Source organism: Neopsephotus bourkii, unplaced genomic scaffold (genome assembly GCF_033783945.1).
Source record: "Neopsephotus bourkii isolate Nb327-2 ecotype Australia unplaced genomic scaffold, CSIRO-AGI_Nbou_v1 NB_1493, whole genome shotgun sequence".
Taxonomy (NCBI): Eukaryota; Metazoa; Chordata; class Aves; order Psittaciformes; family Psittacidae; genus Neopsephotus; species Neopsephotus bourkii.
In genome coordinates, this window is record NW_026901969.1 from 4,108,627 (window position 1) to 4,123,855 (window position 15,229).

Sequence of the window (15,229 nt, forward strand, 5' to 3'; positions counted from 1 at the left end):
GCCGTATACAAATAGCTGGTTTTAATGGTTTTCCTAATTGCACATATTTTGGAAAAATTAATCCAATTGGATAATTAAGGACTTCTTCTGCGCCATCAATCTAATGTTCCTGAATACTTAATGCTTATTATACACCGTTATGTCCTAAATGTGCACAATTTTTTTTTTACACTGATGTAAGATGTGATGCCTTTCTCCCCCCCAGTCTTTTACTTACTGAATATGTAGGAAGATTCAAGTTTTCTATTTAATTTCTTCCCTTCCTAGAAAACAGTACTGTGTTCAGTATCTATTATTTTTGGTTTTCTTCTTCCAGTGGAGGAAGGAGAGGTATTCAGGGCTCTGATATGGAGATTAAGATTGTCTGCTATGGTCACCATGATTGTCTTGACTGGATTGGTGTCTAATCCTTGAGACAGACATAGAATTAATTTTAATTTTAAACTTAATTCCTTTAGCAAATATTTTCAACACTTACTGGAAGACCTTTCAAGTCATTAGTCAGTCAAAGCTTTTGCAATGTTAAAATATATCTGGCTATTATAAATAGCGAAATTATTATTATATTTTTATATATATTAATATGTTATATATATTATTCTCTAAGAGACTTGGAGCCTTCTTAGTATTACAAGTTTAAGGATATATGGGTATGTATCTTCAGAGGATTATTAAACCTTATTCAGATTATTCTGAGGATGAAGAAATTGATCTATTTTGTTCTATATCTAATCACATTTTTTAAAAGTCTTGTATTTAAAGAATATTATTTTTATCCTTTGCCCTTTTTTATTCTTTTCCTCATAAGAGAAAAGGACATTTGTATCAACAAGTTGCAAGTTTTTTTGTCAAATAAAAGCAGAACAAAACCCATTCCCTCAGTGTTTTACAAATATAAGCCTATCTATTGCAGTTTTGGATTTCTGGATAAATATAAGATTCTCCCTATATGCATGCAGCTGGCTTTCTAAACAGTGATCTCCAGCAGATGAAATATCCTCTCAGATTAACTGTAGAATTAAGATAATAATTAATAAAACACAGCAGATGGAAAAAAAGTCAACTTAACTTTTAGTTTAATGTATGTCTAAGGGAAATTATGTTCATTCAGTAAAATGATGATGAAAAGCCAAAAGCTAAAATATAAAGATCCATTTTTTTTCTTCTGTATTTTATTATTCTGCAGACAAGGTGCTCAGGCAGTGAAGTAATGTCCCTTGATTCTCTGCTTCTATAATGAGGGAGACTGCAGTGGCCTTCAGGTCCCGTAAATTATGCCCAAGCGACTGCAAACTGCCAACTCATTAAAACTGCCAGAAAATTACTTGCATTCTAATTAATTCCTCGGCTTATTTCTCTCTACTCATACCCAAAGGACTATTCAAAGGAAGAAGTAAGAAGTGAGGGTTTTGGTTTAATAGACTCTGAAGGTCCAAAATTAAAAGTTTTTCCAGGAAAGGTGTTCAAGACCGTTTTTACAGTTAGCTCAGCAGAAAATGAGCATGAATCATCAATTCATATTCAATTCTAGTGCTACTTCCATCAGATTTGGTAGTCATTTGACTAGTTCTCTAGTCCTTTATTTATATTGCATACCTTTGTTGTTCTTCTCTTCCTTAATCTTCTTTTCCTAAACCTTCTGTGTCTAAATCTGTCATTTGTTTCCATCTACTTTTCTGTATTGTGCTCTCTCTCCTCTCTCCCAGCTGCTCTGCTCATATCACAAACATGAAAACAAAATTTAAGATCTTGAAACCAGCGCCCTCCTGAACTCACTGAAATGTCTGCAGTCTTTTCTTAATTATTATCAAAGCACAGACTTTTCATCCCCAAGTTTTCTACAGCTATCTCCACCAAGCATTTTTATATCTCTATAAATCACTTCTTAATAGAAGTATAATATTCTGAGATGTCTTGGTTTCATTCAGGCATATAATTTTATTTTTATGATGGCAGTTAAAGGATGCTGAAGAAAGTTTATTATTGGTGATAACATCTTGCTTTCTCGTGCAGATATGGTTACCAATTATATTGGCAAGGATAGGCTACCTTGAGGACAAATCACTAATACCAGTATTGCTACTAATCTAGTGTTAGTATGACCATTAAAAAATGATAGTCATCTATGTACATGAAATCTGAATATTTAAAGAGAAATGGAGTCTACATCATTTATGATTCCTCTAAGATATTTTGCCCAAATATTAATAAAGTGCACATAGAAAAGTAAACATTGGTTTGTAGTACACTCAGGTTTACTGTTTCTCTATGTTAATTTGCTTAAATCCACAGGTTTGGGATTTTCAGGATTTTTGGTGTTACACAAAAATCATTATGTAATAATTCAAATCTGGGAAAATGCTTGGATTTGAAAATCTATTCTACATTCACTGTGTTTACAGATTACTGGCACAAATATGTATTGTAGATGGAGGATGTGCCATGCTGAGTGGTACCTAATAAGTAGCCAAAATCAGTTTAATGAAAATCTCATTTTGACAGATGCATCTGTTCTTCACAAGAACATTTAAAGCATTCAAAGGCCAGTTAGAAAGATTTCTGTAGTTATAATGGTAGCATTATTTTATCTCTCATATGATTTTTATTTTTTATTGGCTACTATATGTTCATTAACATTTATGTGCTTTTTCTTTCCATTCATCTCTCTCCATCTCATGAAAAGCATATCTGGGTAAGTTAAAACACCATGGCTGCTGAACATACTCATTTTCAGCACCATGTTTATTTTCTATCTTTTATTCTTATTTCTTTTTGTTTTTCTGTGAACCTTGTGTAACAGTCCATACAGAAAACTAACCCAAATGAAAACTTTCAAAGTATTCAAAATGGTAAACCTCAAAAGCATGCAAAAATTCAGATCAGGACTTGCTTCTGCAGGGATTAACAGAATGGATTAAATAATGGGAGACTAATTTAGGTGGTTTTTATTTGATTTTTTTTTCTTTTAATAAAGTTTTGGGAAGGTGTAAAGCCCAGAATTGTGAAGACATCTGAAAGTTTAAGTTAGTGGAAAAATCCTGAGAGTGTCAGCCTAGATAAATGAATGTTTTTAAAGCATATATTCCTAATTACATCACAGAAGACTCAAGATTGTAAATACTCTAGGAACCCAGACTACACAATTTATATCTTTTTGGTTGAGCCCTCATGCTCTGTAGTAGTACAATAATATTTTATTTGTGCGTATACTTTTACTATTTTGGTTTTCACTAGTTCATTTTATTTAACCTGATATTAAGTTTAAAATCTTCATCTCCTCTTTGAATTATCATACAAATATTATATTTTCTTGAATATATTTTGTTATTTATTGAGAAAAATTCACTTAAAACATGTACAAGCTATAGATTTCTAAAGGATAAAAAACTCAAAGAGAACAGGAGTTACTACATTAATTTAAATAAATACATAAAATGTAACTTGTTTTTTATTGCACATTTAATACCATTATTAATTTATACAAATTCAACTACCTTATTTTGTCATACAGTGACTTTACCTATAGGATTCTAGCCTCTCTTAAATATTTTGCAAACAACAATAGAAAAGATAAAATCCAGATCCCATCTTAATCGAATAGAAATCTTCTCTCCTGAATTTATAAGTCTTTGAGAATGAGTATGTTTGCTTTCAGGAGGCAGATGTGCTTAATCTTAAATTGAAATCATGGGATTATTCAGACAAATATAACATATTTGGTCTATCATTACTGTCTACTTCTCTGTTAGAATCATGTAAAATATTTTGTGGTAAATTAAACATTCTAGTACTGGTGATAAATCATGATAGTGTCAGTAATAATAATCAGAGGATCTGCAAGGTAAACACTTTTGTTTGTTACCTTTTTTAAGAAAACATCTATGAGTAAAGGCCATTTCACAAAATCTAAATTTCCTATTAGCCAAAATTTTTAAAACAAATTCTGCTTGTATTTTGCAAAGATGATTTCTTGATTTCACCATGCGTGCTTTTAAGTTCATCTCACGTTTATGATTACATTTTAACTAAGACATCACAATATGTTTAATATAATAGTCCTTAGTACTTTTCATGTGAACCCTAATAGGGCTATCAGAGTAAACGCTGTTATTTGGAGAAATGTGCAGATCTGTGTTGAAACATTGTTAAAGTCCTATCAAGACAGTGTCTGGACTACACAGACTCTATGCATTATGTATATCAGAATTCCTAAGCTGTTATTTCTTGTTTGCTTCATGGGAGGGAGCCTCTTCTTCATAAAGAAAATTGAATGTCACTGAATGACACTCTTTAAATCAAGATCTTGCTAACTTCCCACACTAAGACTATTTAAAGATTATTCTTATTTTTAATGAAGTTCATTGCATTTTATGTAATGAGTTGGTGAGGGCTGCTCATAGAGAGCTAAAGTTTTCCTAGTGCAAAGAAAGGATATATATAAAACAGCAAATTTGCAAGATAACATAGTTTTGCTTTTTGTTCCCCTCTTCCTTTTGCTCCTATGTACCTCTGCTGTCCAGAGGGATAGTGAAGCATTCATATTCCCCATGATATGAGACAGTTCTGCTCTCAGCTTGGTAGGTTTATTTGTGTGCTAAAGAAAATGGCCCAATGTAACAGCATCTTTAGAAAGTAAATTTGAGGAGGACCAGAAGTCAGTGCTAGGGAAGCTTAACAGCACTTCTCTGACACACAACTTGGCAAGTTGGCGTTACATGTTTTTTCTTTTCTGTCTTTCATAAAAGATTGAAGACAGCCTGCTTGATGAGGTACTCTCTCTAAAGCAAATAGATGCATCTCAATTTTTAGAGAAATGCTAAATATCTGATGTTCATGAAATTTCCTGACTTTACAAAACCAGACTGAGGGTATGATATATTTTAAATAGGATATTTCAGCTATTCTCATAATATCTCCAAGAAGAGGAATTTATTCTTGAACAATAATAATGTTATCTTTAAAAATACAGCTTTAATTTGAAATTCATTCCAGTGGTAGTGATTTAAAGCCCTATGTGCAAAATAATAGCATTTACAGTAATCATTAATTAATGTCAGTTCTTCCTCATCAGCTTGTTTTCATATGTTGCCAAAAAACTAAATAAGCATGGAAATAATATCATTTTAATTACCTCCTTACCAGTGCAAAGTGGACACATTGTAACAAATAGTACTCTTCTGACAAAGTCTTAAGATGAGAAAATCTCCATGTTCCCCTGCCAAGCATCTTCCAAATTAGAGAAACTCTAAAATGATATTTGCAATCTCCAAAACCCTATTTTTGTAAAGAAAGAAAGAGGGAGTGATGAGCTTTAGGGTATTTGTTTCTTCCTCTTGTTTTTATAAGGAAAATTGAACTGCAGTTGCCAACATTTGCTCTTGAGGACCTTCTGTTTTCAGGAAGCCAGTGAATACCCCACAAGGACAGTGGTTCATTCAGGTTGTTATAAAATATTTGGATTATATTCCAAAATAGGCAGATCACTGGATTAATTTTTCTGATTATTTGCACTATTGATCAAAATAAAGCATGTTTTCTGCTTCATGACACTTTCAACTTATTTTGAAAGAATGGCATTCTTTTATAGTGCTTGTTCATATAAAAACCCCAGAAGTTTATTTGACTGACAGCTAAAGAACATCTCTTCTAGTCAAAAATAGAAATTCTTGGTTTAGTTCTGGTTTAGAAATTGTAAGGTCAGGATGTGCAGATCTCCTAGTGTGTATTTAAAAGTAGTCAAAGAATACTGTTAAAAAGTAAAATCTAATTTCAATAAACTTTAATATTGGAGAGTTGTTTAAAAGAAATATCTGAGGGAGGGAAGTATAAATTCTAAAGTATAAATTCTTTTCAAGGGAAAGAAATATTATAAAAATTCTTTAGTACTCCCCCTCAGTAAGTGAGGCACAAGCCTTATGATGCCTGTGTTTGCTATGGATGTCCGAGTAAAGGATTTAACTTTACATTAAAAATATTTTAAACCCAAACCACTTCCAAAGACCCTTTGGATTATGTTTATCATACTGCAGTCTTCAGCAATAGCATATATATAGGGCATCCCATTTCTGGCCTGGACCCATTTTCTTCAGACAAAATCAGTAACCACAACTATATTTCCTATAGCTCTGTGAGCCTGACTACCTCTGAAGTAACCGAAGTGCTTTTCTGCTCTGGGAGAATGTATTTGTTTAAGAAGCACTGGAATAATGCTAATCCTCCGCACCAAGCCTCAGGCCAGTTCAAATGTTGCAAGGTCACACAAGACTCCTTAGAAATATGTACTTTATAATTCCAGCATACGGTATTAAGTTTTTCATGACGGTAACACCTTTAAGTGCCAATGCCTATTCTGCAGGCACCCCACTTCCTGAGGACATGCAGGAATTTCACACCAAATCAAAGAAATAGGCCACACATTTTATTAAGGATTATGCTTTCTTGCAAAGCAAGTATAGATCTACATATCTTTGGACATGATATGCTGGGCTGCATTAAAAGAAGCATGGACAACAGTTCGAGGTTAGGTGATTCTCCCCCTGTTCTCCACTCATATGAGACCACACCTGCAGTACTGCGTTCAGCTTTAAGGGCCTGCAGCGTAAGAAGGAAATGGATCTGCTGGAGTGAGTCCAAAGGAATGAATATGGTCAGAGGGCTGGAACACCTCCTGTATGAAGATAGGCTGAGAAAGTTGGGCTTGTTCAGCCTGGAGAAGAGAAGGCTCAGGGAGACCTTAAACCAGCTTTCCAGTACCTAAAGGGGGCCAAAAAGAAGTCTGGAGAGGGACTTTTTACAAGGGCATGTGTGGATAGGACAAGGGGAAATGGCTTTGATGAAAGAGGGTAGGTTTAAATTAGGTATTAGGAAAAAATAAAATCACTGTGAAGGTGGTGGGGCACTGGCACAGGTTGCTCAGAGAAGTGGCTACCCCATCCCTGGCAGTGTTCAAGGCCAGGTTGGATGGGGCTTTGAGCAGCCTGGTCTAGTGGAAGGTGTCCCTGCCCATGGCAGGAAGTCGGAACTGGATGAGGTTTAAGGTCCATTCCAACCCAAACCATTATATGATTCTAATCTAAGTGACATAGAACAAAGCTATGCTGCAAAGGATGTGTGGGAAGAGAAGTTAGATAAACTTCAGTAGTCCTGTCAAGTACTTGTTGCATATTGCTACACCATAAGCATAGAAAACAAAGCAGCTGCCTTTCTATTAATATTCAGAGCTAGGGATTTAAACACATATGCAAAATTGAATATTTGAATTCCATTCCCTACTAAAGCCAAGCTCTCTCAGCCTGGCCCCTTTGCAGTGCAGAAATCCCCAGAGGAGTCCATGCAAGTGAGATCACTCTATTGCTTCTATCTTTTGTGATTTCGTAGTACATACATTTGAAATGCTGCTAAGACAGTGAAGAATTGCCAAGGGATAATTGAACCACAAAGGCTGTAGTAATAAAGGAAGACAGAGCAAAACTGAAGCTGTAATTCCAAGATTTCCTTGTTATGTGGGAATGTAAGCAAATTTTAATACTACATTAGCACAGTCCCTGTCTAATTTGTTTTTCACTGCAGCTTGCTGCTGAGAGTATTCTTTTGTGTTTCACTCAGTAGGAGGCAGCTGAAAGGATGTTGTTAAATACCGGGAAAAAAAAAGACTTTTGAATGACTGCTTTTTCTATGCCACCACCACAATGGGGTTTTATTCCTGCTCCAGGAATAAAAATGTCTGGTCAAATGGTTGAATATGTTTAATCTCGAATATTTTTTGGATAGTCTGGCTGACTGGCCTATACATAACTACCAAATATTTCATACTGCTGTATTGAAAGTATATTTTAAGCTCTGAGAATGATTTTTTACATATATACTCCCTGCAGGCCAGAGAAGCTGCAAATGCAGGAATTTGATTGTTATATGATCAACTCAATAGAACTGTATCTATGTATATGTATAAAATTTAGAAATCACATCGATCTATAATTATAAAAATGTATACATCTAAAGCACATGCATTTCTTCCTTATATAAGCAATAAAAATTAAAAAATCTAACATGGAACTATCAGAGATACAACCAAACATTAATTAGCCATGACTGGCTTATTTAAGATGTAGAATAGCTGTACTCAAGACACCCTAGAATTGTACACAGCTGGTCCAGCAGGTTTAGTGTTTCAAACACTCAGACTTGGCAGTTACTTCCATGCTTCACTCAGGTCTGGAGGCTGGCAATCTGGGGGGTTTCTGGCACATTACCAGACCAGAGCTAAGCCAGCCTCAAGAGGAATCCCTCAGTTTTCTCTATTTGCTAATGTCTTCTATTGTATGTGTGATCCTTATATACAGGGTATCCCAATTCTCTACTACTTCAGCTAACAACAAACAGAAACCTCACCTGTTGTATGTTGGGTGTTTAAAGGGATGTCCAAGTGCACCTAGAGGAAACAGTCCAAAAGGGGAAGGAAGCCTACTGTTCACTGGGGTTTTCTGTGTCTTTTCTATACCTGTCATCGTGATTCACTGTTGTTACCCGTAACAAAATGACACGGTTGCATCTATATTGTCCCTGCACATACCTCTGTGTATTTAACCTTTTTTGATCCATTTTTAGACATGAACTTCTGGAAGAAGCTCGGAGAAAAGGTTTGCCTTTTGCACAGTGGGATGGGCCAACGGTGGTTGCCTGGCTGGAGGTAAGTGTTGGCCATAATTTGGAAATGTAAGTCACTTTTGCAGACTGCTGTGTTTGTCCTTACAGATTCCTTAAGAGACTGTGAAGTCTCCTCCTCCCTCCCCTCTGCACAGAGCCATGAGCATTAAGCAGCTTTTGATACTGGATGGTGGAAATCAGAGGCTAGAGCTGTAAAAAAACAAACCAGTATTGCAAAGGAAGATGAAGACAGGCAAAAAGGCTTATCAAGTGCACCTGAATCCCCAAATTTGTGAAATCTGATAATTTCTCAGTCTCTAATTAATATAGGAATTCCACAGACAGTATATGTAGGATGATGTGAAAAGGAAAAACCAGAAATTAGATATCAAATTTTATTGGAGGTTAACACAGAAGCTACATCTTCAGGATTTTTAATAAATTTAAAGAATTTGTAACTTTCTATCTTTTAAAATGTAATGGGAAAGGGCTGATTGACCTAGATATCACTAAGAACATGATAAAAAGGTGTTCATCACTGCACTTTCACCTGGGATGTGGCAGACCTAGACTGAAATGTCTCTGATTTGACAGGCAGTGCCTCCATCTCTGAAATCCAGTCTCTAGACAGCTCTTTTATTTGGAGCACCTAAATGAAAGGATTTTGGAACCCATCCAGAGAAACATTCAGCAGAGCTATCCATTAATTTTGACAAAAAAAAAATCAATAGAATTTTTAGGTGATGGATCTATTCAAAAATATTTACCCAGATACCAAGGGGAGAAGGGGGGTATGTTCTTACACAAGTACACAGTCACTTTGATATGGCAAGGTTGTATCATTTCAGTAGAGGTGCATGATTTTGTTGCTTCAAGGAACAGGTGTCTATTTCTGTTGTCTATACCAGGCATCTCAATGTTCTCATGTCTGCTGTAGTTACCATCCATTGACCATGTCTGCTGTAAGTTATCATCCATTGACCATCCAATCTCACCTGTTCTCATGTCTGCTGTAGTTATCATCCATTGACCATGAGAATTTGCCAGTTTTCCCCTTCCATTAAAAAATTAAAGGTCCCTCTTTAAAGCTTTAATAGGACTATGTTCAGGGAATAAATGAAGGGTGAGGAATGAAAGAAGATGAATTTCTGCAGAATTTCTGCTTCATGTTGGAATTCCTGAAGGCACCTAGTGAAAAAGAATAAATGAAAATTGCAGAAAGGCAGTTCAGGTGTTTGCACATGACCTTGGAAAATGGGATTATATCTTTCTCCCAAAAAAAAAATCACTGTTAATATAGAATGTTCATTACTTTGGCTACTGTGTGACTTTTTCGTATGACTTTGGGGAGTTTTTTAACCAGGTTTTTATCAGGTGGAAATATTCAATCTTACAGTCAAAGCTGATTTGCTGGAAATGTGACCATAAAAGGGTTTATACAATTCTGAATGCTGAGAAAAATTTGCCCTTGATATCCTCTGGGGTGATCCAAAATTTGGACACATTTCTGATAAGTTAAGCCCTAATTTTTTTTTCCCCACTTGATTCTTAGCTGTAAAACAGGATGTGCTTTCCACTGCCCCAGAGAGTGGCTGTAAAGAAAAATTGATGTTTATGAACTTCTTGGGAAACATGATTCGAGTAGCACAGGAAAGCCAATGAGGAAGTTTATGTTGCAGTATTAAACACAAATTCAATATTGATGATAAAAAGAGATGACGGCAGAAGTACTCTATTTATTCAGTGAGCATCAGTGCATTCAGTTGGCACATGGACACTGTGCATTTCATACTATCCTGGGGACAATATAACATGTGACCCTTCGACTAAAAACCAAAATTAATGTTAAAGGAGACAAACGCCCAAATTAAAAGTATGTGTGATCACAGTTGTGACATTGCCAGACTTTTCAAGGCTTAACTTTTCAGCCTTTGTGTTTATTCTGTTCATTTATACCTTACATAGACAGTTGAGAACTGTGGGTTTTCTGAACTAATCCTAGAAAAGTATATCAATTTTCATATCTAGGTTCTCTTCCTGGAAAAATTACTGTACCTTCTATTTAGGGACTGTTTTCACCTTAATTTAACCTTCTGGTAGACAGCTGTTTGTTACAGAAATAATGTACCTAATTTGTTAAAGAATTAATTTACTTAATGAACAGCAAATATTTGATTCCATTTCTGCAGGGTGGATAACTCACAGTATTTATGCTTTGTAGCTTTTCAACTGCATGTATAAAAAGAAAGTAAAATTAAATGGAAATATTAAATAGAATCATAGAATACTTAGGGTTGGAAAGGACCTTAAGATCATCTAGTTGCAACCTCCCTGCCATGGGCAGGGATACCTCACCCTAGAACCGTATCACCCAAGGCCTTGTCCAACCTGGCCTTGAACACTGACAGGGATGGAGCATTTACCACTTCTTTGGGCAGCCTGTTCCAGTGCCTCACCACCCTCACAGTAAAGAACCTCCTTATATCTAACCTGAACTTTCCCTGTTTAAGTTTTAACCCATCACCCCTTGTCCTATCGCTACATTCCCTGATGAAGAGTCCCTCCCCAGCATCCCTATATGCCCCCTTCAGATACTGGAAGGCTGCTATGAGGTCTCCACGCAGCCTTCTCTTCTCCAGGCTAAACAGCCCCAACTTTCTCAGCCGATCTTCATACAGGAGGTGCTCCAGTTCCCTGATCATCCTCGTGGCCTCCTCTGGACTTGTTCCAACAGATCCATGTCCTTTTTATGTTGAGGACACCAGAACTGCACACAATACTCCAAGTGAGGTCTCACGGGAGCAGAGTAGAGGGGCAGGATCACCTCCTTCGACCTACTGGTCGCGCTCCTTTTGATGTAGCCCAGGATTCGGTTGGCTTTCTGGGCTGCGAGCGCACACTGAAGCCAGCTCATGTTCATTTTCTCATCGACCAGCACCCCCAAGTCCTTCTCCGCAGGGCTGCTCTGAATCTCTTCTCTGCCCAGCCTGTAGCTGTCTGGGATTGCTCCGACCCAGGTGTAGGACCTTGCACTTGGCATGGTTAAACTTCATAAGACTGGCGTCAGCCCACCTCACCTTGTGACCTGGACATTGAGCCATTCACCACAACTCTTTGCATGCAGCCATCCAGTCAGTTGTTTATACACTGAGTGGTCCACCTATCAAATCGATGTCTCCCCAATTTAGAGACAAGGATGTCGTGTGGGACAGTATCGAATGCTCTGCACAAGTCTAGGTAGATGACATCAACTGCTCTACCCCTGTGCATCAGTTCCCTACCCCTATCATAGAAGGCCACCAAATTGGTCAGGCAGGATTTCCCCGTAGTGAAGCCATGCTGGCTCTCACCAAGCACCTTGCTGCTTTTCATGTGCTTTAGCATGCCTTCCAGGAGAATCTGCTCCAAGATTTTGCCAGTCACAGAGGTGAGACTGACTGGTCTGTAATTCCCTTGATCATCCGTTTTCCCCTTCTTGAAAATGAGGGTTGTATTTCCCTTTTTCCAGTTGTCGGGAACTTCACCTGACTGCCATGATTTTTCAAATATGATGGCCAGTGGCTTAGCAACTTAATTTGCCAGCTCCTTCAGGACCCGCGGATGGATTTCATCAGGTCCCATGGACTTGTGCATGTTCAGGTTCTTAAGATGGTCTCAGAACAGATCTTCTCCTACAGTGGGCCTAGGGTCTTCATTGTCAGAGTCCCTGCATCTGCCTTCCAAGACTTGGGTGGTGTGGTCAGAGCCTTTGCCAGTGAAGACTAAGGCAAAGAAGTCATTCAGAACCTCGGCGTTCTCCAAATCCAGGGTAGCCAGTTTTCCTGATAGCTTCCGGTGGGAGCCCATGTTGTCCCTAGTCTATCTTTTTTTAAGGTACCTATAGAATCCCTTCCTGTTATCTTTCACATCCCTATCCAAGCTTAATTCTAACTGGGCCTTAGCTTTCCTAACGTGGTCCCTAGCTTCCCAGACAACATCCCGGTATTCTTCCCAGGCCGCCTGTTCTTGCTTCCACCTTTTATAAGCCTCTTTTTCCCCTCTAAGTTTCCTCAGCAGCTCCTTATCCATCCAAGGAGATCTCCTGGCCCTCCTGCTGCACTTCCCTCTAGTCGGGACACAACACTCCTATTTGTAGCAGGTGATCCTTGAATATCAATCAAGAGTCTTGGGCCCCCCTGCCCTCTAGGGCTATATCCCATGGAACCTTACTAAGCAGGTTCCTGAAGAGGAAATACATTTTAAAGTTGTGGTCAGTTTCCTCCTGGCCCTTCGTTTAAATGCAGCTGGGTATAATCTACATAATTTTGGTTTACATTTTTTTTTACTTTCATGAAAGTTTGTATTTTATTACCGTTAGTTGGAATTTGCTCATATTTTTAAGATTCAGACTAGCATCGAATGGAAGGCAGTGGCTCATCCCATCAGTGGAAAGGGTTGTCTCTGCTTTCCAGATCTGTTGGTGAATATACTGATGGCATATTTTGACTCATTTCCTTGACACTGTGTCCTCTTTTAGTAAGCTACTATTAAGAGAAAGAATTAATGAAATTAGATAATCCTGATGGCCTATTCAAGATGCACAAAACTAGGCCTGTCTGTATTCGATGATGTTATCCCCACATTCTCAGTACTTATGGCATTCATTGCTTACGTCCTTCTCACAGTTTTTGCTATAGCGTAATGTGTTTAATACTGTGACAACAACTTCCCACACGTGTATCCCTGACATGGAATTATCTCCTTTGGAAGCAAAGAGCTGTAAACAATGACAGTCATTAATGAGGCAGCACAAAATGAAACAGCTGAGAAACCCCCCAAAAATTTATACTCAGGAGGTCCCAGAAAAAAACTGCTAGGAGTAGAGAGTACCTCTTACAAGTAAAGACTGTGGTGAAGCAAGGGGCTGTTACTGACCTAGGCTGGTAAAATTAACATAAGGAGTGTAAAAGCATGAAGTCAGAAGTACAGAAGTATCATCTAAATCCTCAGGTAATGTAGTTGGGCTTACGTTTTGCTGCAGCTTCTAGCCGGTATTTCTAGCTGGGATGTGACACCATACCAGACTCTTTCCAAATTCACAGTAAGCTCAGTCCTCACTAGACTGGTATCTGGACTGTGCTTGGTTTATTTCTACCAAGAAAATAACAGCTGAGAAGTCTAAGATTGTGCTACATGAGTACACCATGGGAACTAACGTGGGAAAAGAGTAAAAAATGGTTTAGTACAGAAGTAGAAAAATCACATAATCAATTCCTTTTAGATTGTTTTCTCTATATGATAAGACTGTCAAATGGGCAATGACATTGACTGGTGCCACTACTTACTCATTGAAGGCCTGGGAAAGGACAAGCCCAGATGATAGAGACACACAGCTCTGAAATTATTCAAAGCAACCCTTGCCTTGAAGTTCTGGTTACAGTGAAAGCAACAAGAAGAATTCACATGAAGCCATGGCAATAGCAAAACTTAAAAAACAATTTTGTTCTATTAAAGGCTATGATATTCATAATAATTTGTGTATATTACCAGGCTTATTCAGAGTGATAGGTGCCTTGATGGTTGATTTCATTTGAGAAATAAATGTGTCCTTTCTCTGAACAGCTCTGGCTAGGCATGCCAGCCTGGTATGTTGCTGCCTGCCGTGCCAATGTGAAGAGTGGAGCTATTATGTCTGCTCTGTCTGATACTGAGATCCAAAGAGAAATTGGGATCAGCAATCCTCTTCATCGCTTAAAGCTCCGATTAGCAATCCAGGAGATGGTATCACTGACGAGTCCATCAGCACCTCCAACATCCAGAACAGTGAGTCCTGTTCAGATAACTTTTTCTTTCCCTGCAGGAGTCTGCAGAAAGTCTTTCATAGTATGAGGGTGGCTCTGTGGTAACACACACATCACAATCAGCAGGAACTGTCCTACACAGACTTAGAAGGACCTGTTCGTCACTCTCTGGATTGTTTATAGCAGATATTCTGATTATTTTTAAGTTTTGCTTTTGGTTAACCTTGATGTTCTCTAAACAGCCAGTATTGAGAGTCTTATTTGTAATTTTACCTGCATTATTGCCTTCCTCTTCCTTCAAGTCATCCAACCAAATCAGATTGTGTTTCTCTTTGTTTACTTATTTCTCTTATTTTGTTTGGGGGAGTGCAGTGGTGGCAAGGCAGGAGTGGGGAAAGGTCACATAGGAGCACAGCTCTTTTGAACCTCACTCCTAGTCCCCTTTTTTGCATCCTTTCGGATGTTGTCTAATCTGTGTAAGCAGATTTTAGTTCTTCATGCTTTTAAGAGAAATGATTGGAGGTGTGAAAGGAGAACTGGAGCATGCGCATTTGGTGAGGAAAGTAGAGTAGTGGCAGACAGTAAGGAAGCAAGAAGAAACAGAGGTACAAGTCTGAAAGGAAAAAAGGGTATATATGAAAAAGAGCAAGAAAGTAGATTAGGGGAGAATAAGAATTTATATAGTATAAATAAAAATACCTTTTAGTGGAAAATAAAAAATAACAGGCCAAACTGATGAGATAAAAAAGAAACAACATGATGGGAGCTTCATGCTGAGAGGCTGATGGTGATGGCTGTGAAAG

At 37.7% G+C, this 15,229-nt stretch overlaps 1 protein-coding gene across 8 annotated transcripts in view; it reads left to right on the forward strand.

The window, feature by feature from the left end:
• Positions 1 to 15,229, forward strand: part of PPFIA2 (PTPRF interacting protein alpha 2) — a 338,209-nt gene that overhangs the window by 307,895 nt on the left and 15,085 nt on the right. For all 8 annotated transcript variants that reach the window (XR_009727817.1, XR_009727819.1, XR_009727818.1 and 5 more), the window contains 2 exons: positions 8,608 to 8,689; positions 14,248 to 14,448. Coding sequence is in view for 2 of the 8 variants with exons in the window: in XM_061369361.1 (XP_061225345.1) it covers positions 8,608 to 8,689; positions 14,248 to 14,448 (283 nt within the window). In the remaining 6 variants the exon portion in view is untranslated. The remainder of the gene's footprint in view (positions 1 to 8,607; positions 8,690 to 14,247; positions 14,449 to 15,229) is intronic.